The 17681-nt window shown below is 40.5% G+C and overlaps 1 protein-coding gene across 4 annotated transcripts in view; it reads right to left on the bottom strand.

Moving 5' to 3' along the window:
* The window catches only part of LOC124624733 (glutaminase kidney isoform, mitochondrial), a 127224-nt gene that overhangs the window by 30825 nt on the left and 78718 nt on the right, over positions 1-17681 (bottom strand). For all 4 annotated transcript variants that reach the window (XM_047149125.1, XM_047149126.1, XM_047149127.1 and 1 more), the window contains 3 exons: positions 7746-7922; positions 7370-7501; positions 3312-3466 (listed from right to left, as the gene is read on the bottom strand). In XM_047149125.1, coding sequence (XP_047005081.1) covers positions 3312-3466; positions 7370-7501; positions 7746-7922 — 464 coding nt within the window. The remainder of the gene's footprint in view (positions 1-3311; positions 3467-7369; positions 7502-7745; positions 7923-17681) is intronic.

Raw genomic sequence — 17681 nt, 5'->3', positions numbered from 1 at the left:
ATGGCTGTCAAGTGTGGAGGTGTGTTTGCTTGTGTGAATGAATGTGTGTGTGTTTCCTTTCCTGAAGCAGGCTTTGGCAAAGAATATGTAACAGTCTTTTCTTTGTGCCAGTCTATAACTCAACGTGTCACCTTTATGGTGAGTAGCAACCTATCTTTCTTCTTTCTAGAGTTAATGTACAAAAATCGCTTCCTCACACGTTCAATTATTCAGATTTTTTATTACGCAGATGACTTACGACAATAATTAGTCCAGATAATCAAGTACATATTGTAACTTAACATTACATTTGTTGGTCTGTTTGTAATATTACAATTGACAAGTCACCTATGTCACAATGTGTGATTCTATGATGAAGGTGACATAACAACAAAGACTTGATTTGGTGTGTACAGTTGGTTTTGCTGTGAATATTGTTACAGGGTTAAGAACTATAGTGTAAGGAGGTCCAGCTAAAGGTATCAGATGCACTAGGTAGCATTGTTTTCCTTTTAGAGTATAAATTAAGTAGCCCATTATGGGAGCTAATTAACAGTTTCTACTCCATCATTGCACAACAGACACAGCAAAGAGGACAAAAGAAGCATCCTAGCTGTGACCAGGTGAGCGTTCCACATCAAAATAATTTTACAAGTACCTTTATCAAATATAGATCTTAAGTTGAGAAATAATTTTTCTGAGATTACATCGGTAGCACAATTTGAAAGGAAGTAAATCACAGACTGTGAGAAAACTGGAAAAGATGAGGACCAAAGCACATGAAATGTGATGTCACAACAGGATGCTGAAAATTGAAGGGGACTGATAAAATAATAATGAGAATTTTCTTTACACAACTAGGGAAGAAAGAAATACATGGAAACTACTAACAAGAACAATGGATGGGACGAAAAGTCATGTGTTAAGACATAGTAGAATAACTTCTATTGTACTAGAGAGGAGCCACTGAGGGCAAAAATTGTAGGAGAAGACAGAGACCAGGATATCTAGTTGAGGTCTTCAGTCTGAAGAGCCATTTGATGCAGCTCTTCATGCTAGTCATTTCTGCTCAAATATCCTCATCTATGCATAGTTACTGAAACCTTCAGCCATTTAGTGTGGTCAGTCCTTGGTCACTCACTACAATTTTTAATTGCTCTATTCTCAGTTACAAAATTAATTATCACTTGAAGCCTCTAGATATGACAATAAATAATTGATCATTTTGACTGTAAGAGGTACTGCAAGAAGAAGAAACTGGCACACAAGGGGGAATCATGTCCAGTTACTTAAAAAAAAAGGTTATTGTGATATTGTGTGATATGGGGAACATTTTTTCTCATTTTTTATGTGGGATAATTTAACTTGTGCATACCATGATGGCCACTGCAATTGCTTCTGCACACTAGATCACCTGGATAGTTTCAAATTGTTGGTATATTTAATGAAAGAGAATACTGTAGAACAAATCCATTTCTTTCAAATTCTGCAGTCATTAGGAGATAAAGTTTAACATAGAAGATGTGACATCTGTCTGATAAGTATCTGCTGGTGGACTTATAATGTACAGAAGTGTGTAGGTGGCTGTTTTATAGCCTGGATTCAAAAAAAAGAAAAATGCAACAAGACTGAAAAGGAGATCATATAAATTAATTGCAAATAAAGATCTGAGCTACTCTGGTAAGTTAATATGAAGTTCAGCTTGATTCTAAGACAAAAGAGATGTTGTACATGAATCTGAACTAAATTAAGGCTGCCAGTGAGATTCCAAGGTGGCCCATGGAGAGCCAAAGGTTAACTCATTGAAGATTGGAGGATGACACAGAATTTTTAAAAAGTTTTAAATTACGAAAGTTTTAAAAGCTAAATTTTCATCAGAAAATGAGTTACACCATTTCCAGAAACATTTTTATGGTAGAATTTTGGAAACTCTTCAATGTCATACATACTATGTCTGTACAATTTGTAAAGGCTATAAATTCAGTCATTACTTTCACTTTCATTCTTGAACAGAACTAAAAGAATGCTTAATGTGGGATAAAAAGTACCATCTACAACTAATAATGCATTTTAGCATGTAGATGTAAAGGCATTGTGATAATGATCTGAGATTAAAACCAACTGTGACATAAAGATGTATTTATGGACAGCCTCTGCACCATGAACTTAAAAAAGTATTTATTGACTAAAAATGTAGGCTTCCACAGCCCTTGTGACAATCAATAAAATTTTTCTTTGTTTGTGAGCGCATTATCAGTATGTAAACTACCAACATTTCGGTCACTGCTGCAAGTGATCTTCTTCAGGGTGTTTTTGTTTACCGTTTGTTTTCTCACTCAGCAGTAACCAAAAACATCCTGAAGAAGGTCACTTGCAACAGTAACCAAAAGTCAGTAGTTTTACATATTGAAAATGTGGTCACAAACCCAGAAAAATTTTATTGACTATTTATAGACTTTTGAAAACTGCATAATAAAAATGTTTGGCATTTGTTTAACTGTTGCTGACTCCTTTCTTGCACCTTATGTGTCTCCAGATGCAAGGTATGGCATGTCTGTGGCTTTGATCCAGGGGCTTGCACATCTTAGGATTTATTTTTCATTTTAGCTGCCATCTCCTTCTTCTTTCTCCATCCTTGTCCTACCTAACTTTGTGTTGTGTCTCTAATGATCTTATTGTTAGCAATATATTAAACTCTAATCTTCCTTTCTTCCTCTCTCATGTGGTGTTGCACTGTCATGGAAGTTTTAATGTGAGTGGAAAGTACGAACAACTTAATGCTTGATATTTTACAGTTCACTTGTTTGAGGGTATTGTTACAATTATTACGGAAAAAGTATATGAGAAGAAAGTTAAAATCTGACAACTGTTTTGTTTAGCATGCTTTGTTTGATCTATTACACACTGCAGATAAACAACATTCTTACCAGTATTCCAGAACATGTCCTTTTATTAAGTTTTACTGTTTTTTTATTTGGTGCTTCTTAAAACATGAAAAAATACTAAAAAGGCAACCAGTTACCTATAGCAGACTGAAATGCATAGAAAAATGTAATAGAAAAAGTTAACACTAGCTTTTGAGCTCTTGTTCTTTTTTTAGTAAGATTTCATGATACACATTCAAAAACACACACACACACACCCAAATGTACACACCTGTGTTTGTGTGAGCAAACGCAAGATCAAGAGCTTGAAAGCTAGTGTTAAGTGTTTTGTATTACATATTTCTGTGTGCCTTGTGTAGCCCTCTATAGGTAAGTGGTTGCTTTTCCCTTATTTTATATATTTTTCCATGCAGAATTTTCCATTATTGTAATACAACAATAACTAACCTTCTCATAGCAGTTACATCACCACTGGCTGCAGAGAACAAAAGGTTGACAATGCTCAGGCCTTTTGTTTCATACTTGTGCCTTCGTGGATCTTTCTTGTTTGTTGCGTGTTTTAAGTTGTCATATCGATGGAAATTAAATTCTTCCACAAGCAGCTGTAAAATTCAAATATAGGCATTTGAAATGAAGTAACAAGCTCAACTGAAATAACTGAATATAAATATGAGAAATAATATGATATTCTTTGTATGACAACTAAATGTGCAGATTCAAAAACAGATTAGTGTTAAAATATAGCAAACACCACAATTTCTGTGTAGCAACTATTGGATATAAAACAAACTGTAAAATTTCTTATAAAAATATCTCTTCATGTTATACAGAAGCTTAGTAATGTACTATTAGAGACTACATCTATATCTATACTCTGCAACACTGTGAGGTGCATGACAAAGGGTACGTCCCGTTGTACCAGTTATTAGTGTCCCACTCACATATGGAGTGTGGGAAGAATGATTGTTTGAATCAGCAATTATTCTAATCTTATCTCCATGGTCCCTATGTGAGTGATACATACAGGGTATCCCCAGAGTCATCATTTAAAGCTGGTTCTTGAAACTTTGTTAATAGACTTTCTCAGAATAGTTTACATCCATCTTGTTCAAGAGTCTTTCAGTTCTTTCAGTATCTCTCTGGCACTCTCACATGGATTTAACAAACCTGTGACCATTTGTGCTGCCCTTCTCTGTTTATGTTCAATATCCCCTGTTGGTCCTATCTGGTATGGGTTCCACACACTTGAGCAATACTCTAGTGCGGGATGCACAAGTGATTTGTAAGCAGTCTCTTTTGTGGACTGATTGCACTTCCCCAGAATTCTACCAATAAACCAAAGTCTACCACCTACTTTACCCACAACTGAACTTATGTGATCATTCCATTTCAAATCCCTACAAAGTGTTACACCCAGGTATTTGTAAGAGTCTGTCAATTCCAACAGTAACTCATTGATATTATAGTCATAGGATAGTCAGTCATAGGACAGTCAGTGATAACTCTTCAACCATTGTCACACACACAAAAGTTTATTTACTACTTCAGTCTTGAAATATATTTAATGAACTTAACACAAAAATATACTTTTCCAAAATAAAAATCCATTTGAGAAAGACAGCTGTAAAGTTAGAAGATATAATGGCTAGTCGGGATTTGTCTCCAGGAGGTTCAATTCAAAGTACTTGCAAAACAAACACTTAAAATCAGAAAAAACGAAACTGATATTTGACATCCCACTGTCTCTGAAGCCCTATCATTCATCTTTCTCTGTTCCCGCAGTAATCCTCACAGTAGTCATGTCCCATTCAAAGTGGGATGTGAGTGGTCTGCTCCTCATTTTTTACTTCTTCTAACCTATCCCTGTTCCCTCCCTGGGAAAGGAACACACAAGTTCCAAAGAGCTACTTTCAGTTTTACCTACTTTTAACTGTTTCTTTTGGTAAGTAAAGGGAATTTGGCATCCTGAAAGTAAGAAACGGTCAGCCATTCCTTTCCTTGTAATTTTTAAAACAACATACTTTTCAGTTTATTTAAATGTTCCCAGGACTGCAGTTTGGCAGGTGGAATGGGTTGACATGTTGTATCAGGTGGAGTGGGTAGATGGGGCAGAAAGTGGGGTTAGGGAAGTATAGCTGTCAGTTCAGAGAGAGAGCAAGTTTTTGAGATAGGAATGCAGGAGGGAGAGAGTGCACGTGATGGTATATGAATGTGACACACACACTGGACTCAGTGAGTTTGTACAGTGTGTGGTGGTCATGCCATGGAGGTGTGGGTTGAGATACGGTGACAGGACAGAGGAATGGTTGTCTGTTGGGTAGAGGGTACAAGTGCTGTGGATTGGTGAAGACTGAGGCTATGACAATTATAGAAATGAAGGATGTGTTGCACGGGTAACTCCTAACTGCATAGCTCAGATAAGCTGGTGCTCAGGGACAGGATCCAGATAGCACAGGTTGTGTAGCAGCCATTGAACCTGAGCATGTTGTGCTCAGCAGCATGTTCCACCACTGGGTGGTCAAATTTGTTCTTGGCCACATAAAATGCTGTGCAGTAGAAGTTGCATATGACATGGCTAGTTTCGCAGGTAGTCCTACTCAGATAAGAAAGGATAAGCCCGTGACAAGACTAGAGTACGATGTGCTGAGTGGGTGAATCAGGCAGGTCTTGTGCTTGGGTGGGGTGGATCAGGATGTTTGTAGTCTATTTATTTTGAAATATTACTCTGTTTCTCCCTGGAATGACACTTTTGTAACTGATTTGACTTATAGTCTTCTGTTTATTTCTTTGAATTTTGTAAATTTCATAATCCAGTTTCATTGAGAAATTAAAAAATCTGAAATGTTTTATCATCTCTTCAACTTTCAGATTGGTGGATAAAGATGATCTTTATTCTTTCATTATACAGGGTTATTACAAATGATTGAAGCGATTTCACAGCTCTACAATAACTTTATTATTTGAGATATTTTCACAATGCTTTGCACACACATACAAAAACTCAAAAAGTTTTTTTAGGCATACAAAAATGTTCGATATGTGCCCCTTTAGTGATTCGGCAGACATCAAGCTGATAATCAAGTCCCTCCCACACTCGGCGCAGCATGTCCCCATCAATGAGTTCGAAAGCATCGTTGATGCGAGCTCACAGTTCTGGCACTTTTCTTGGTAGTGGAGGCTTAAACACTGAATCTTTCACATAATGCCACAGAAAGAAATCGCATGGGGTTAAGTCGAGAGAGCGTGGAGGCCATGACATGAATTGCTGATCATGATCTCCACCACGACCAATCCATCGGTTTTCCAATCTCCTGTTTAAGAAATGCCAAACATCATGATGGAAGTGCGGTGGAGCACCATCCTGTTGAAAGATGAAGTCAGTGCTGTCGGTCTCCAGTTGTGGCATGAGCCAATTTTCCAGCATGTCCAGATACACGTGTCCTGTAACGTTTTTTTCGCAGAAGAAAAAGGGACTGTAAACTTTAAACCGTGAGATCGCACAAAACACGTTAACTTTTGGTGAATTGCGAATTTGCTGCACGAATGCGTGAGGATTCTCTACCGCCCAGATTCGCACATTGTGTCTGTTCACTTCATCATTAAGAAAAAATGTTGCTTCATCACTGAAAACAAGTTTCGCACTGAGTGCATCCTCTTCCATGAGCTGTTGCAACCACGCCAAAAATTCAAAGCATTTGACTTTGTCATCGGGTGTCAGGGCTTGCAGCAATTGTAAACGGTAAGGCTTCTGCTTTAGCCTTTTCCGTAAGATTTTCCAAACCGTCGGCTGTGGTACGTTTAGCTCCCTGCTTGCTTTATTCGTCGACTTCCGCAGGATACGCGTGAAACTTGCCCGCATGTGTTCAACCATTTCTTCGCTCACTGCAGGCCAACCCATTGATTTCCCCTTACAGAGGCATCCAGAAGCTTTAAACTGCGCATACCATCGCCGAATGGAGTTAGCAGTTGGTGGATCTTTGTTGAACTTCATCCTGAAGTGTCGTTGCACTGTTATGACTGACTGATGTGAGTGCATTTCAAGCACGACATACGCTTTCTCGGCTCCTGTCGCCATTTTGTCTCACTGCGCTCTCGAGCGCTCTGGCTGCATAAACCTGAAGTGCGGCTTCAGCCGAACAAAACTTTATGAGTTTTTCTACGTATCTGTAGTGTGTCGTGACCACAAGTCAATGAATGGGGCTACAGTGAATTAATGAAATCGCTTCAATCATTTGTAATAGCCCTGTATTTACTAAGTTGGGTTTGTAAGTTGCTTGACAGATGTGCTTCTTGCCATTGCAATATGAGATTTACATTGTTTCTGAATACTGAAGTGTAGCTTGGAATATCCAAGAAATTTATGTGAGATATAGAATATTGTAGGAGACTGTGAAGTGTACATGTCTACAGCCTATACTCATACATTGTATGTTACTTCCTAAATGCATAACAGTGTTGACAAACACCATATTTGTATCTAGGATCCTTGAAGTACAATTACTTGCCTCACAGAACTGCACACCACGACAGCTGTTTCCTAAAGGGTCCAATGGTGGAGACCATGTACAAATGCCCATAACATTTGGTATTACAACCAACATTCCACCACAGACACCAGATTTTGCTGGGAGGCCTACCTGTAAAGGTTTTTTCAAGTTTATCAGTAAACAAATGTTGTATTAAGTGCTGACAAAACAAGTTCATGCAAAAGAGAACAAATTTCCTATCTGTATATTTTAACAACTTAATATTACATAAAATAATTTCCAGGAAGAATGAAAATAAGTAACTATTATACACATTCATGTCAGCTAAGTGCAAGCAAGAATGTATGATTCACAGTGACAACAACTGTGCTATGTAATTTTAATTTTGTATTACCTTGAATGCAAATTGTCCTGAGTAATCATACATTCCACAGCTGTGCATTAAAGAGAGGACATCTCGCACAGACTCCGGTTTCAGTACTTTTTCTTCAGTGATTGGGCAGATACCACCATTAGCTAGTGTAGCAGCCATAACTGACATGCTGTCACAGTTGGCTTCCATGGCACAACACTGAAAATGACATTGCAGTCCAATATACATTTAATAAACAGATTTCTTGACATGTAAATAATGTCTATGGACAACATTGTTGACAGGGGTAGAGGGGGGGGGGCAGCTATAAGAGGCACCTGTCCCCTCCTGGGATCTAGAATACAGAATTTTTATTCATTGTAAAATTATCATTTATTTATAGAAGTGATTGTCCATAATGCAACTAAACTGCAGGTTTAGTCTATTCTAACATTAAGTTGCCAAGTGAGACAACCCTCCCATTTGTGTGACCTCAGCTAGTAATCATGTCAACCTATCAAGTGACTAATCATTTCACATATGAAACATTCAAGGTGAATTGACCTCAAATGCAGCAAAATTTCAAATCGAAACATGTCTCCATGGCAAAACATCATTATTTTAGTTATTGATTTTCACTTAGAACACAGTGATATTGAAGTTTCATTATGAATCTAAATTAGGGAAAACTTGACAAATGTTTTTCTCATTTCTAATATTCCTGAAGGTTTGTAAATGTTTTTCCTGAACACTCTGTAGATTATTTGGCAAGATTATCGCAATTGCTGTGATGTTTTTGAATATTCAATTGTTGTGTGAATGAAAGAACCTAATATTACTGATACATGAATAAAAGTTTGATGTGTGAATATTTTATGCTTACATTGTTGGATAATTGCCGGCTTTAATAATGCAAAAAAAAAAAAAAAATTAATAAATAAATAATAAGAACATAATTTGATATCATTGAGGTAAGAAAGTAATAATAGTAAAGAACTATATACTTAATACATACTAGTGATTTATTTGTACCTTTTGGATAAAATAGTGATCTACTGACAATAAATAGTGAGTGGATAACTACCACTGATATGCAATGTAAAGTTTCATGTACCTCCCACAAAAATTTTTTCTTATAATATAATATATTTCAAATTAACTGTCACAGCTATATAATGAAACAACTTTTTTAGTATCTTCATCCCCCATTGGATAAATTCCTGTGAAAATTCATGCCAAGGAGATTTTTAACAAATGTTTTTACTTGTTGGATTATCCATTATTGTCAACACCATGAACCAGCAGTACAGTCTAATGAAATTAATGTTCTATTAAGTTACAATAATCTGAGTCTGTGTATGTGACATCTTGCAGTCATTTTTTGTTTTAAAAAAAAAGCATGTCTTCTGAAATATTACAGTGTAACTTTTGGACACATCAAATGTAAATACTGGTACATCTATTCATTCTCTAGTTAATGTTTGTGTCTCATACACTATCCCAAATAATAACTGAGAAACCACTAGCTTATAAATATACTACTACAGAAATTCAGTGTCACATATAAACAAATCATTAAGAAGTATATAGTGCCAACATATTGTGTGAGTGAACTGAGCAGAATGCACTGAGAATCTTGGGCTTCATTTCACTGGGTATGACAGAGTAAATGAACAGGAATAGCATTTGGAAAAAAAAATGTGATGCCTGATTACCATCTGTATCATATTTTATTATATTTTTTCTTGTAATAATGTTCTTATATTTGGTTTAGTAAGTACATTTAACACCCAACAAATGGGCGCATGGTAGGCATTAGGACTACTTTTGCTTATAGAATGAGTGGTTAATTCCTATCAAGAAAATGTATGCATTGACTTTGGAGTTTGAATGAACATGTTACCTATATTAAAATGAATAAGATGTTCACAAATATAACAGGAAATGTATTGCAGTGAAGTGTGCAATATCACAGGTGAAGGAAGGGAGGATATGAGAGGGGATGGGGAGAGATCACTCAGAAGCCTGTGCAATTTAGGAATTATATAAACTTTTCAAAAAGCTGTAAAGTATGAGGGTGGTTCAAAAAGTAAGGAAACAAGTCCTCAGTGAGAAAATATGTATTCAGGAAATTAAAGATATACGCAACAATACTTGGGCTCTGGTACTAATTAGTTTTACATGTAACCATCATCATTGTCAAAGCATTTACTGTATCATTAAACCACTCTGAAGAAAACCAGCATAAAAGAAATTAGAGTGCATGATTAGAAGCCACTTAAAAGCAGATTTCTGAACATCAACATCAGTTCAGAAGTGACAATAATTCAGGTGATTCTTTAATGATTTGAAGAGATGAAAATCATTTGGTGTGAGATCCAGGCTGTAGGGATTGTATGTCTATACAGTCACCTGGAAATGCTGGACCATCATGCATAACTGAGGCCATATGCAATTGAGCACTGTTGTGCAACGAGCAAGCCACCTTTCAAAAGTAATACCAGTTATTTCCTCTGAAACACCTTTATTCATTCCAGCCTGGCATTGCAACTGACAGAATTCACTATTTTTCCATTTGTGAGGAAATCAACCAGCATCAAACCCAGTGGGTCCCAAAAGACTGTAGCCCTAACTTTCTTCATACATACTGTTGCTTTTAACTTCTTATTGACACAGTATTGGGGGAGGGGTTATCTCAATCACATTGACACTTTCTTTATTTTAGGTATCACATGATGCATCCTCTTTTTATCCCCTGTGACGAAATGGTGCAAGAATGGAACAACCTCTGATCGATAGCATCTTAAGTGCTGGAGAGAGAATTCCATTCTCTTGACTTTATTCTCATCTGAAAGTTTCCATAGTACCCTTCAAGAACACATCTTTCAGTAGTTCTTAAATCAACTCTTTGACATGGTACACATTGTCATCTAAGGTGGAGGTGCTTAGCTGCCCTGACTTTCACTTGTCTCACACATTTATTTTGCCTTTATCAAGCTCCTGGCATCAAAATCACACCTATTTTCCTGGTATTATAACTGCTCAAAAAATTTCCAATAGTTGGTGATAAACTGCAGCTGGGGACATTTTCTTTAAACACAAACATTTACTACACTTTGCAATTCAATCGCCAACCATGTATCTGTCAAGATCTCCATGTGGCACAACTACCTCCCCCATCCAGGGGGCTCACCACTCTTTGGTGGGTTCGATTGGCTACCATGGGCAGCATTTTCTCCCTTTCGTGCTGCATGTCCATCCTCTTGTTATTCTTTTTCCCCTCCCTTGGGGAACATGACTAGGATGTTATTGGGAATGTTCCGCAATGTTTGTCGCTACGTAAGAACAGTCTCACCTTTGTTTTTCACTCCATTTTCCTTTCTTCATTTCACTTCTCCTCTTGTTCCTCCACTTTGGCGTTTAAGGTTCCTCTTTTACTTCTTCCTCCCTGTGCACTCCTGAAGGCTGGCCCATGCCTTTGACACATAACAAGTGACTGGGATAATGTGTAATTTCCAGCCCAGAGTCAACAGGTACATTTTCACATGTACCCCCTGGTACAGGTCAGGCCCAGGGAGGTGTGATTGCCTGAGCTCTAACCTTCTCAAATTGCCAATTGGTCCTTCTATCAGGTGTTGGAAGGAACGTGCCATCTGAGATGCTGGAAATCGTGGGGGATTTCCTCATTTCCTCACGATGAGTCAATCTACTTCCCACTCAACATCTACAAAACATAAACATAATGAGGCTAATGATTCAAAGAACCTTCCTGCTGCACCACGGTTCCTCGTGGTCTCACATTACGCAGATGGTCAGTCCTTTGCCTCGTTAAATTTATTTATTATTCAGAAGGGTGTAGATGCAATTGCTGGACCTGTAAAATCCTCTTGTTTACGGAATGGCACTTTGCTTTTGGAAACCACTTCTGATTCTCAAGCACAACAACTGCTTGCTGCCTTGCTTCTCCATGGTTACCCTGTTCATGTTGAGGCCCATAGCACTTTGAATTCTTCCTGTGGTGTAATTTACAGCAGGCTGTTCGACAGTCTAACTGAGGCTGAAATCCAATCTTACCTTTCTTGATCAAGATGTCATTGCTGTCTATTGCGTAATGAAAAAGGTAGATTCCTCCTTAGTGCCCACGCACACTCTCTTTCTCAGCTTTGATAGATTGGTGCTTCTGTCCAAGCTGAAAGCAGGCTATGAAATTATCACCATCCGGCTGCACATTCCAAACCTGATGCACTGCTACCAGTATCACTATTGTAATCACACTCTAACGTCTTGTCGACACCTAGCCACATGTGCCACCTGTGGTAGGGATGCGCACGAGGGCCATTGTCCACCTCCTTCCCCCCACTGTATCAACTGCATCGGTGGCCATTCCGCCTCCTCTTGTGATTGTCCAGTGTATCTTAATGAGTGAGTTGTTCAAGAGATCTGGGTAAAGGAAAAGGTGCCTTATCCAGCTCGCAAGTTACTGGCTTATCGCAAACCCTGCGTTCTCCCATCCGATACCTATAGTTCTGTTCTTGTTACCCTTCCCTCCATGAAGGACATCATCACGCAGACATGAGACCTGCAGTTCAGTTCTGAGGTTGTGAAATCACTCAAGTGTCAAGGTAGCATTGCCATCCTCCAGTCCAGCTATGCATCAAGCCATCAAACTCTCGCCCCAAGGGCCGAAGCCACCAGCTAGCCAACCAGTAGGCTGGAAAGGACAGAAGGAGTACTCCCATGAAGACTTCCTCCATCCCTCCAGCCAAACAACACGAGTCTTCCTCTAAACGCAAAGGCTTGAAGAAGTCCACCAAACGCAAACGGTCTTCTCCTTCGCCAACTCGAAGATTATGTTCGAGAGTGTCGCCACGTGGTACCTTAGCCCGGCTGGCCTCTGTCTCACCGGTGTGCATCACCAACCATTTTTCAGTGTTGGACTCTGTGGATCAACCGCACGAGCAAGCCGATGCTTGTGTGGACCCCATGGAGCAGGTTCCTCATGCTTCTGTGTCCTGCAGTAGCGACTCTACACTGGCTGTCACTTGGTGGCTGCCGAGTTGACACCCGTATATCTCTTCCTCCTCATGAATGTCCTCCAATGGAATGTTCGCTTGTTATTTTTTATCTACCAAAGCAATTTGGCAAAGGCCATTTAATTTTTAGTTTTTTGGACCTCGTTTCTGTATGGTATCTCTTTTAGCCCTTTTTCCACGTGCCTGTTTTTAGCTGTATTCTATTCTGTCAATTGGGGCTGATGTATAGTTGTTTTTTAACTCCTCTCCGTCTTCATGTTTCATAGTTTTGACTTGGGCGTGTATGACCCCAGTTATTTTTGTGCCTTAATCCAAAACAAAACCAAAAACAACTACCCCCATTTACCAACAGCATCTGAAAGTCTTGGTTGCATCTTCTGTCTATACAGTTTTTGCGTGGGTATTTACTCACCCATCTGAGCTCTTACTATGTTACTTACTGAATCTCCCTCTTTTACTTCTCTTTATCAGTTATATGAATACCGCTCTTTAAAATGAAAACAATCACTCACACTGCTGTTACTCTGAGTCTGCATTCCTTGCTGGTAATCTACATCTACATCTAGATCTACATTTACATGATCTGTCTGCATTTCACAAGTAACTGACTGGCAGAATATTCATTGGGCCACTTTTAAGCTAATTCACTATTGTTCCACTCTCGAGCAGCACGAGCTCTGATTTCTCTTATTTTATTTTGATGATCATTTCTGTCTATGTAGGTGGGTGCCAACAAAAAATTTTTACACTCTGAGGAGAAAGTTGGTGATTGAAATTTCATGAGAAGACTGCTGCAGTGAAAAATGCCTTTATTTTAATGACTGCTATTCCAATTTATGTATCTTATCCATAGCACTGTCTCCTTTATTTCACAATAATTCAACATGAGTTTCTCATCTTTGAACTCTTTTGATGTCCTCCATCAATCCAACCTGATGTGGACCCTACAGTGCACAGCACTACTCCAGAAGAGGGTGGACAAGCATAGTGTAAGCAGTCTCTTTAGTAGCCCAGTTACATTTCCTAAGTGTTCTGCCAATAAATTGCAGTCTTTGGTTTGTTTTCCCCACCACATTATTTATGTGATCATTCCAATGTAAGTTATTCATAGTTGAGGTTACAGCCTTTAGCCCTGTGTGATTTATCATGTAACAGTAATTTACTGGATTCTTTTTAGTGCTCATGCCAATGACCTCACACTTTCTGTGTTTTAGAGTCAAGTGACACTTTATGCACAATATGGATATCTTGTCTAATCGTTTTGCAATTCCTTTTGATCACCTGATGACTTAATGTGATGGTAAATGAGACCATCCTCTGCAAACAATCTAAGAAGGCTGCTTAGACTGTCTCATAAATCAACAATGTAGGAAAAAACAGATTGCTATCTACCGTAAAGAAGACATGCCAAGTTGCAGACAGGCACAATTAAAAGACACATATAGCTTTTGGCCACGGCCTTCATCAATGAAACCCACTCACATGAGTGCGCGCGCGCGCGCACACACACACACACACACACACACACACACACACACACACGCACGTGCAAACAAGCAAGCATACCTCACGCACACTTGAATGCCAGCTCCAGCATCTCTGGCAGGAATGCAACATCACATGTGGTGCAGTCAGCAATTTGGAGGGGGTGGGGAAAGGGAAGGGGAAGGGATAGTAGTGTATGGGTGGGGAGAGAGAAACGAATGCCATTTGTTGGAGTGTGCAGTGACTAGACTGCCAACAGGTGCAGTGTAAGGAGGTTGTGGGGCAGGGTGATGGGGATAAAAAGGAGGAAAAAAGGAGAGGAGAAGGAAAAGATGGGTGGATGCATTGACAAAGGGCTGCAAATAAACAGGGTGGGTGATGGGAGATGAGAATGGGGAGTAGACAATCAGACAGAGAGGGGGTGGTGGGGGGGGGGGGGGGGGGGAGTGGAAACTGTTGGGCAGAGGGTGATGGAGCATTATGGTACTGTAGGCTGAGATCGGGATAAGTGTGGGAGCAGACAAATTGTCGTAAGGATAACTCCCATCTACGGAGTTCAGAAAAATTGGCAGTGGAGGGAAGGACTCAGTTGGCTTGGGTAGTGATACTGCCACTGAAATCAAGTGTGCTATGTTCAGCTGCATGCCGTGCCACAGGGTGGTCTGCTTAGCTCTTGGTCATGGTTTGGTGATGGCTGCTCATCACGGTGGACAGCTGATTGATAGCCATACCAATATAAAAAGCTGTGCAATGATTGCAGCAGAGCTCATAAAAGATATGGGTGCTTACACAGGTGGCCCGTCCCCTGATAGAGTAGGATAAACCTATGGCAGGACTGGAGTAGGAAATGCTGGGTGGGTGGACTGGGCAGGTGTTGCACCTGAATTTTCAACAGAGGTATGATCTTTGTGGAAAGGGGTTGGGATTGGGAGTGGCATAGGGATGGACTAGATGCTGTGGAGGTTGGGTTGGTGATGGAACACCACTGCAGGAGGGATGGGAAGTATCTCAGGTAGGATGTCTTTCACTTCAGGGCACAATGATAGGTAATCAAAACCCTGGCAAAGGATGTAGTTCAGTTGTTCCAGTCCGGCCTGATACTGGGTGATGAAGGGCTGTTTTTGGGGCTGGTGGGAGAATTGGGGGGTGTGAGGGGGGGAGGGGGTTGACATGGGAGATCAGTTTGCGAGCTAGGTCTGGGGGATAGTGATTGTCTGTGAAGGCCCTTGTGAGACCCCTCAGCATATTGAGCAAGGGAGTTTTTGTCACTGTAGATACACTGTCCCTGGGTAGCCAGGCTGTATGGGAGCAATTTTTGGTGTGATAGGGATGACAGCTGTCAAAATGCAGGTACTGTTGGTGGTTGGTGTGTTTAATGTGTACAGATGTGCTGATAGTGCCAATAAAGAGAAAGAGGTCATCAGCTAGGAAGGTGTCATGCTGTTTTGAGGAGGACCATGTGAAGTGGATGGGAGGGAAGATATTGAGGTTGTGAAGGAATGAAGATAGGGTGTCTTGGCCCTGAGTCTAGATCCTGAAGATATTATCAATACACCTGAACCGGATAACCAGATTAGGGGTTTGACGCTTTTTTTTTTTTTTTTTTTTTTTTTTTTTTTTTTCCCCCCCCCCCCCCCCCCTCCCGAGGGGGTCTCCTCTAGATGGCCCAGACAAAGGTTGGCATAGGAGGTTGCCATGGCTATGCCGCGCATTTGTTTGTATACCTTACCTTCAAATGAGAAGTAGTTGTGCATTAGGATAAAATTAGAATGTTGTATGAGGAATGAAATAGTGGGTTTGGAGTCTGAAGGACCTTGGAAACGATTATGTTCAATAGCGGTAAGACCATGGGAATGAGGGATGCTGGTGTATAGAGAGGTAGCATCAACAGTGACGAGTAGGGATCCAGGAGGTAAAGGAATGGAGACGGTGGAGAGTCAGTGAAGGAACTGGCTGGCACCTTTCACTGTTGTTATCAATTGCAGTGACTAACTGGCAGAAGGCCTCTGTTAATTATCTGATGCCTCCACCTATAAACTCTGCCAGAGTTATCCCAACCTAGAAGTCCAGTACAAACTCAAGTCCCTGCTTGAAGCTGTAGGCCCTTTCCAGAACATCTCCCCTGAATCTATTTCCTTCCTCACCCTTATGCTACCTCACATAGCCAGCTTCTACATGCTCCGCAAAATCCGCAAACCCAACAATTCCTGGACGCTCTATTGTGGCTGATTATTGTGCCCCCACTGAAAGAATTTTGGTCCTTATTGACCAACAGCTCCAAGCAGTTGCCCATAATTTAGCCTCCCACATCAAAGACACCAACCACTCTCTTCACTGACTTTACACCATCCCCATCCCTTTACCTCCTGGATCCCTACTCGTCACTGTTGATGCCACCTTCCTATACACCAGGATCCCATATGCCCGTGGTCTTACTGCTATTGAACACTATGTTTCCCAATGTCTTTCAGACTCTAAGCCCACTACCTCGTTCCTCATACATCTTACTAATTCCATCCTAACCCACTTCTCATTTGAAGGGAAGGTATATAAACAAAACTGTGGCATAGCCATGGGCACCCACATTGCACCCTCCTATGCCAGCCTTTTTATGGACCATCTAGAGGAGACCTTCCTAGCCTTCTTAAACACCAAACCCCTAGCTTGGTTCACATTCACATATGATATCTTTAGGATCTGGACTTGGGGCCAATACACCCTATCTTCTTTCCTTCGTAGCCTCAACATCTTCTGTACCATCCACTTCATGTGGTCCTCCTCAACCCAGTGTGCTACCTTCCTAGGTGTTGACCTCCTCCTCTCTTATGGCTCCATCCACACCTCCGTCAACATTAAACACATCAACCATAAACAGTACCTGCATTTTGGCAGCTGTCATCCTTTCCACATTAAAAAAAATCCCTTACATACAGCCTGGCTTCCCAGGGATGGCATATCTAGATCTCCCATGTGACCCCCCCCCCCTCCCCCTCACACCCCCAATCCTCCCAACACTCCCAAAAACAGCCTCAGAGGATGTCCCCTTCATCACCCAGTACTGGGCCGGACTGGAATAACTAAACCACATCCTTTGCCAGGGCTTTGATTACCTATCATTGTGCCCTGAAATGAGGTACATCTTACCCAAGATACTTCCCACCCCTCCTAAAATGGTGTTCCTTCGCCCACCCAACCTCCACAACATCGTAGTCCATCCCTATACCGCTCCCAGTCCCAACCCCTTGCCACAAGGATCATATCCCTAGGTGCAAAACCTGCCCAATCCACCCACCCAGCACTTCCTACTCCAATCCAGTCACAGGCTTATCCTACTCTGTCATGGGCTGGGCCATCTGTGTAAGCAGCCATATCATTTACCAGCTCTGCTGCAATCATTGCACAACTACCAACCATCTGTCCACAAGGCTGAATGGCCATCGCCAAACTGTGGCCAAGAGCA

This window comes from Schistocerca americana, chromosome 1 (assembly GCF_021461395.2).
Source record: "Schistocerca americana isolate TAMUIC-IGC-003095 chromosome 1, iqSchAmer2.1, whole genome shotgun sequence".
Classification (NCBI taxonomy): Eukaryota; Metazoa; Arthropoda; class Insecta; order Orthoptera; family Acrididae; genus Schistocerca; species Schistocerca americana.
The sequence above is the reverse complement of the archived record's forward strand: the minus strand, read 5'-3'. Positions and strand labels throughout refer to the sequence as shown.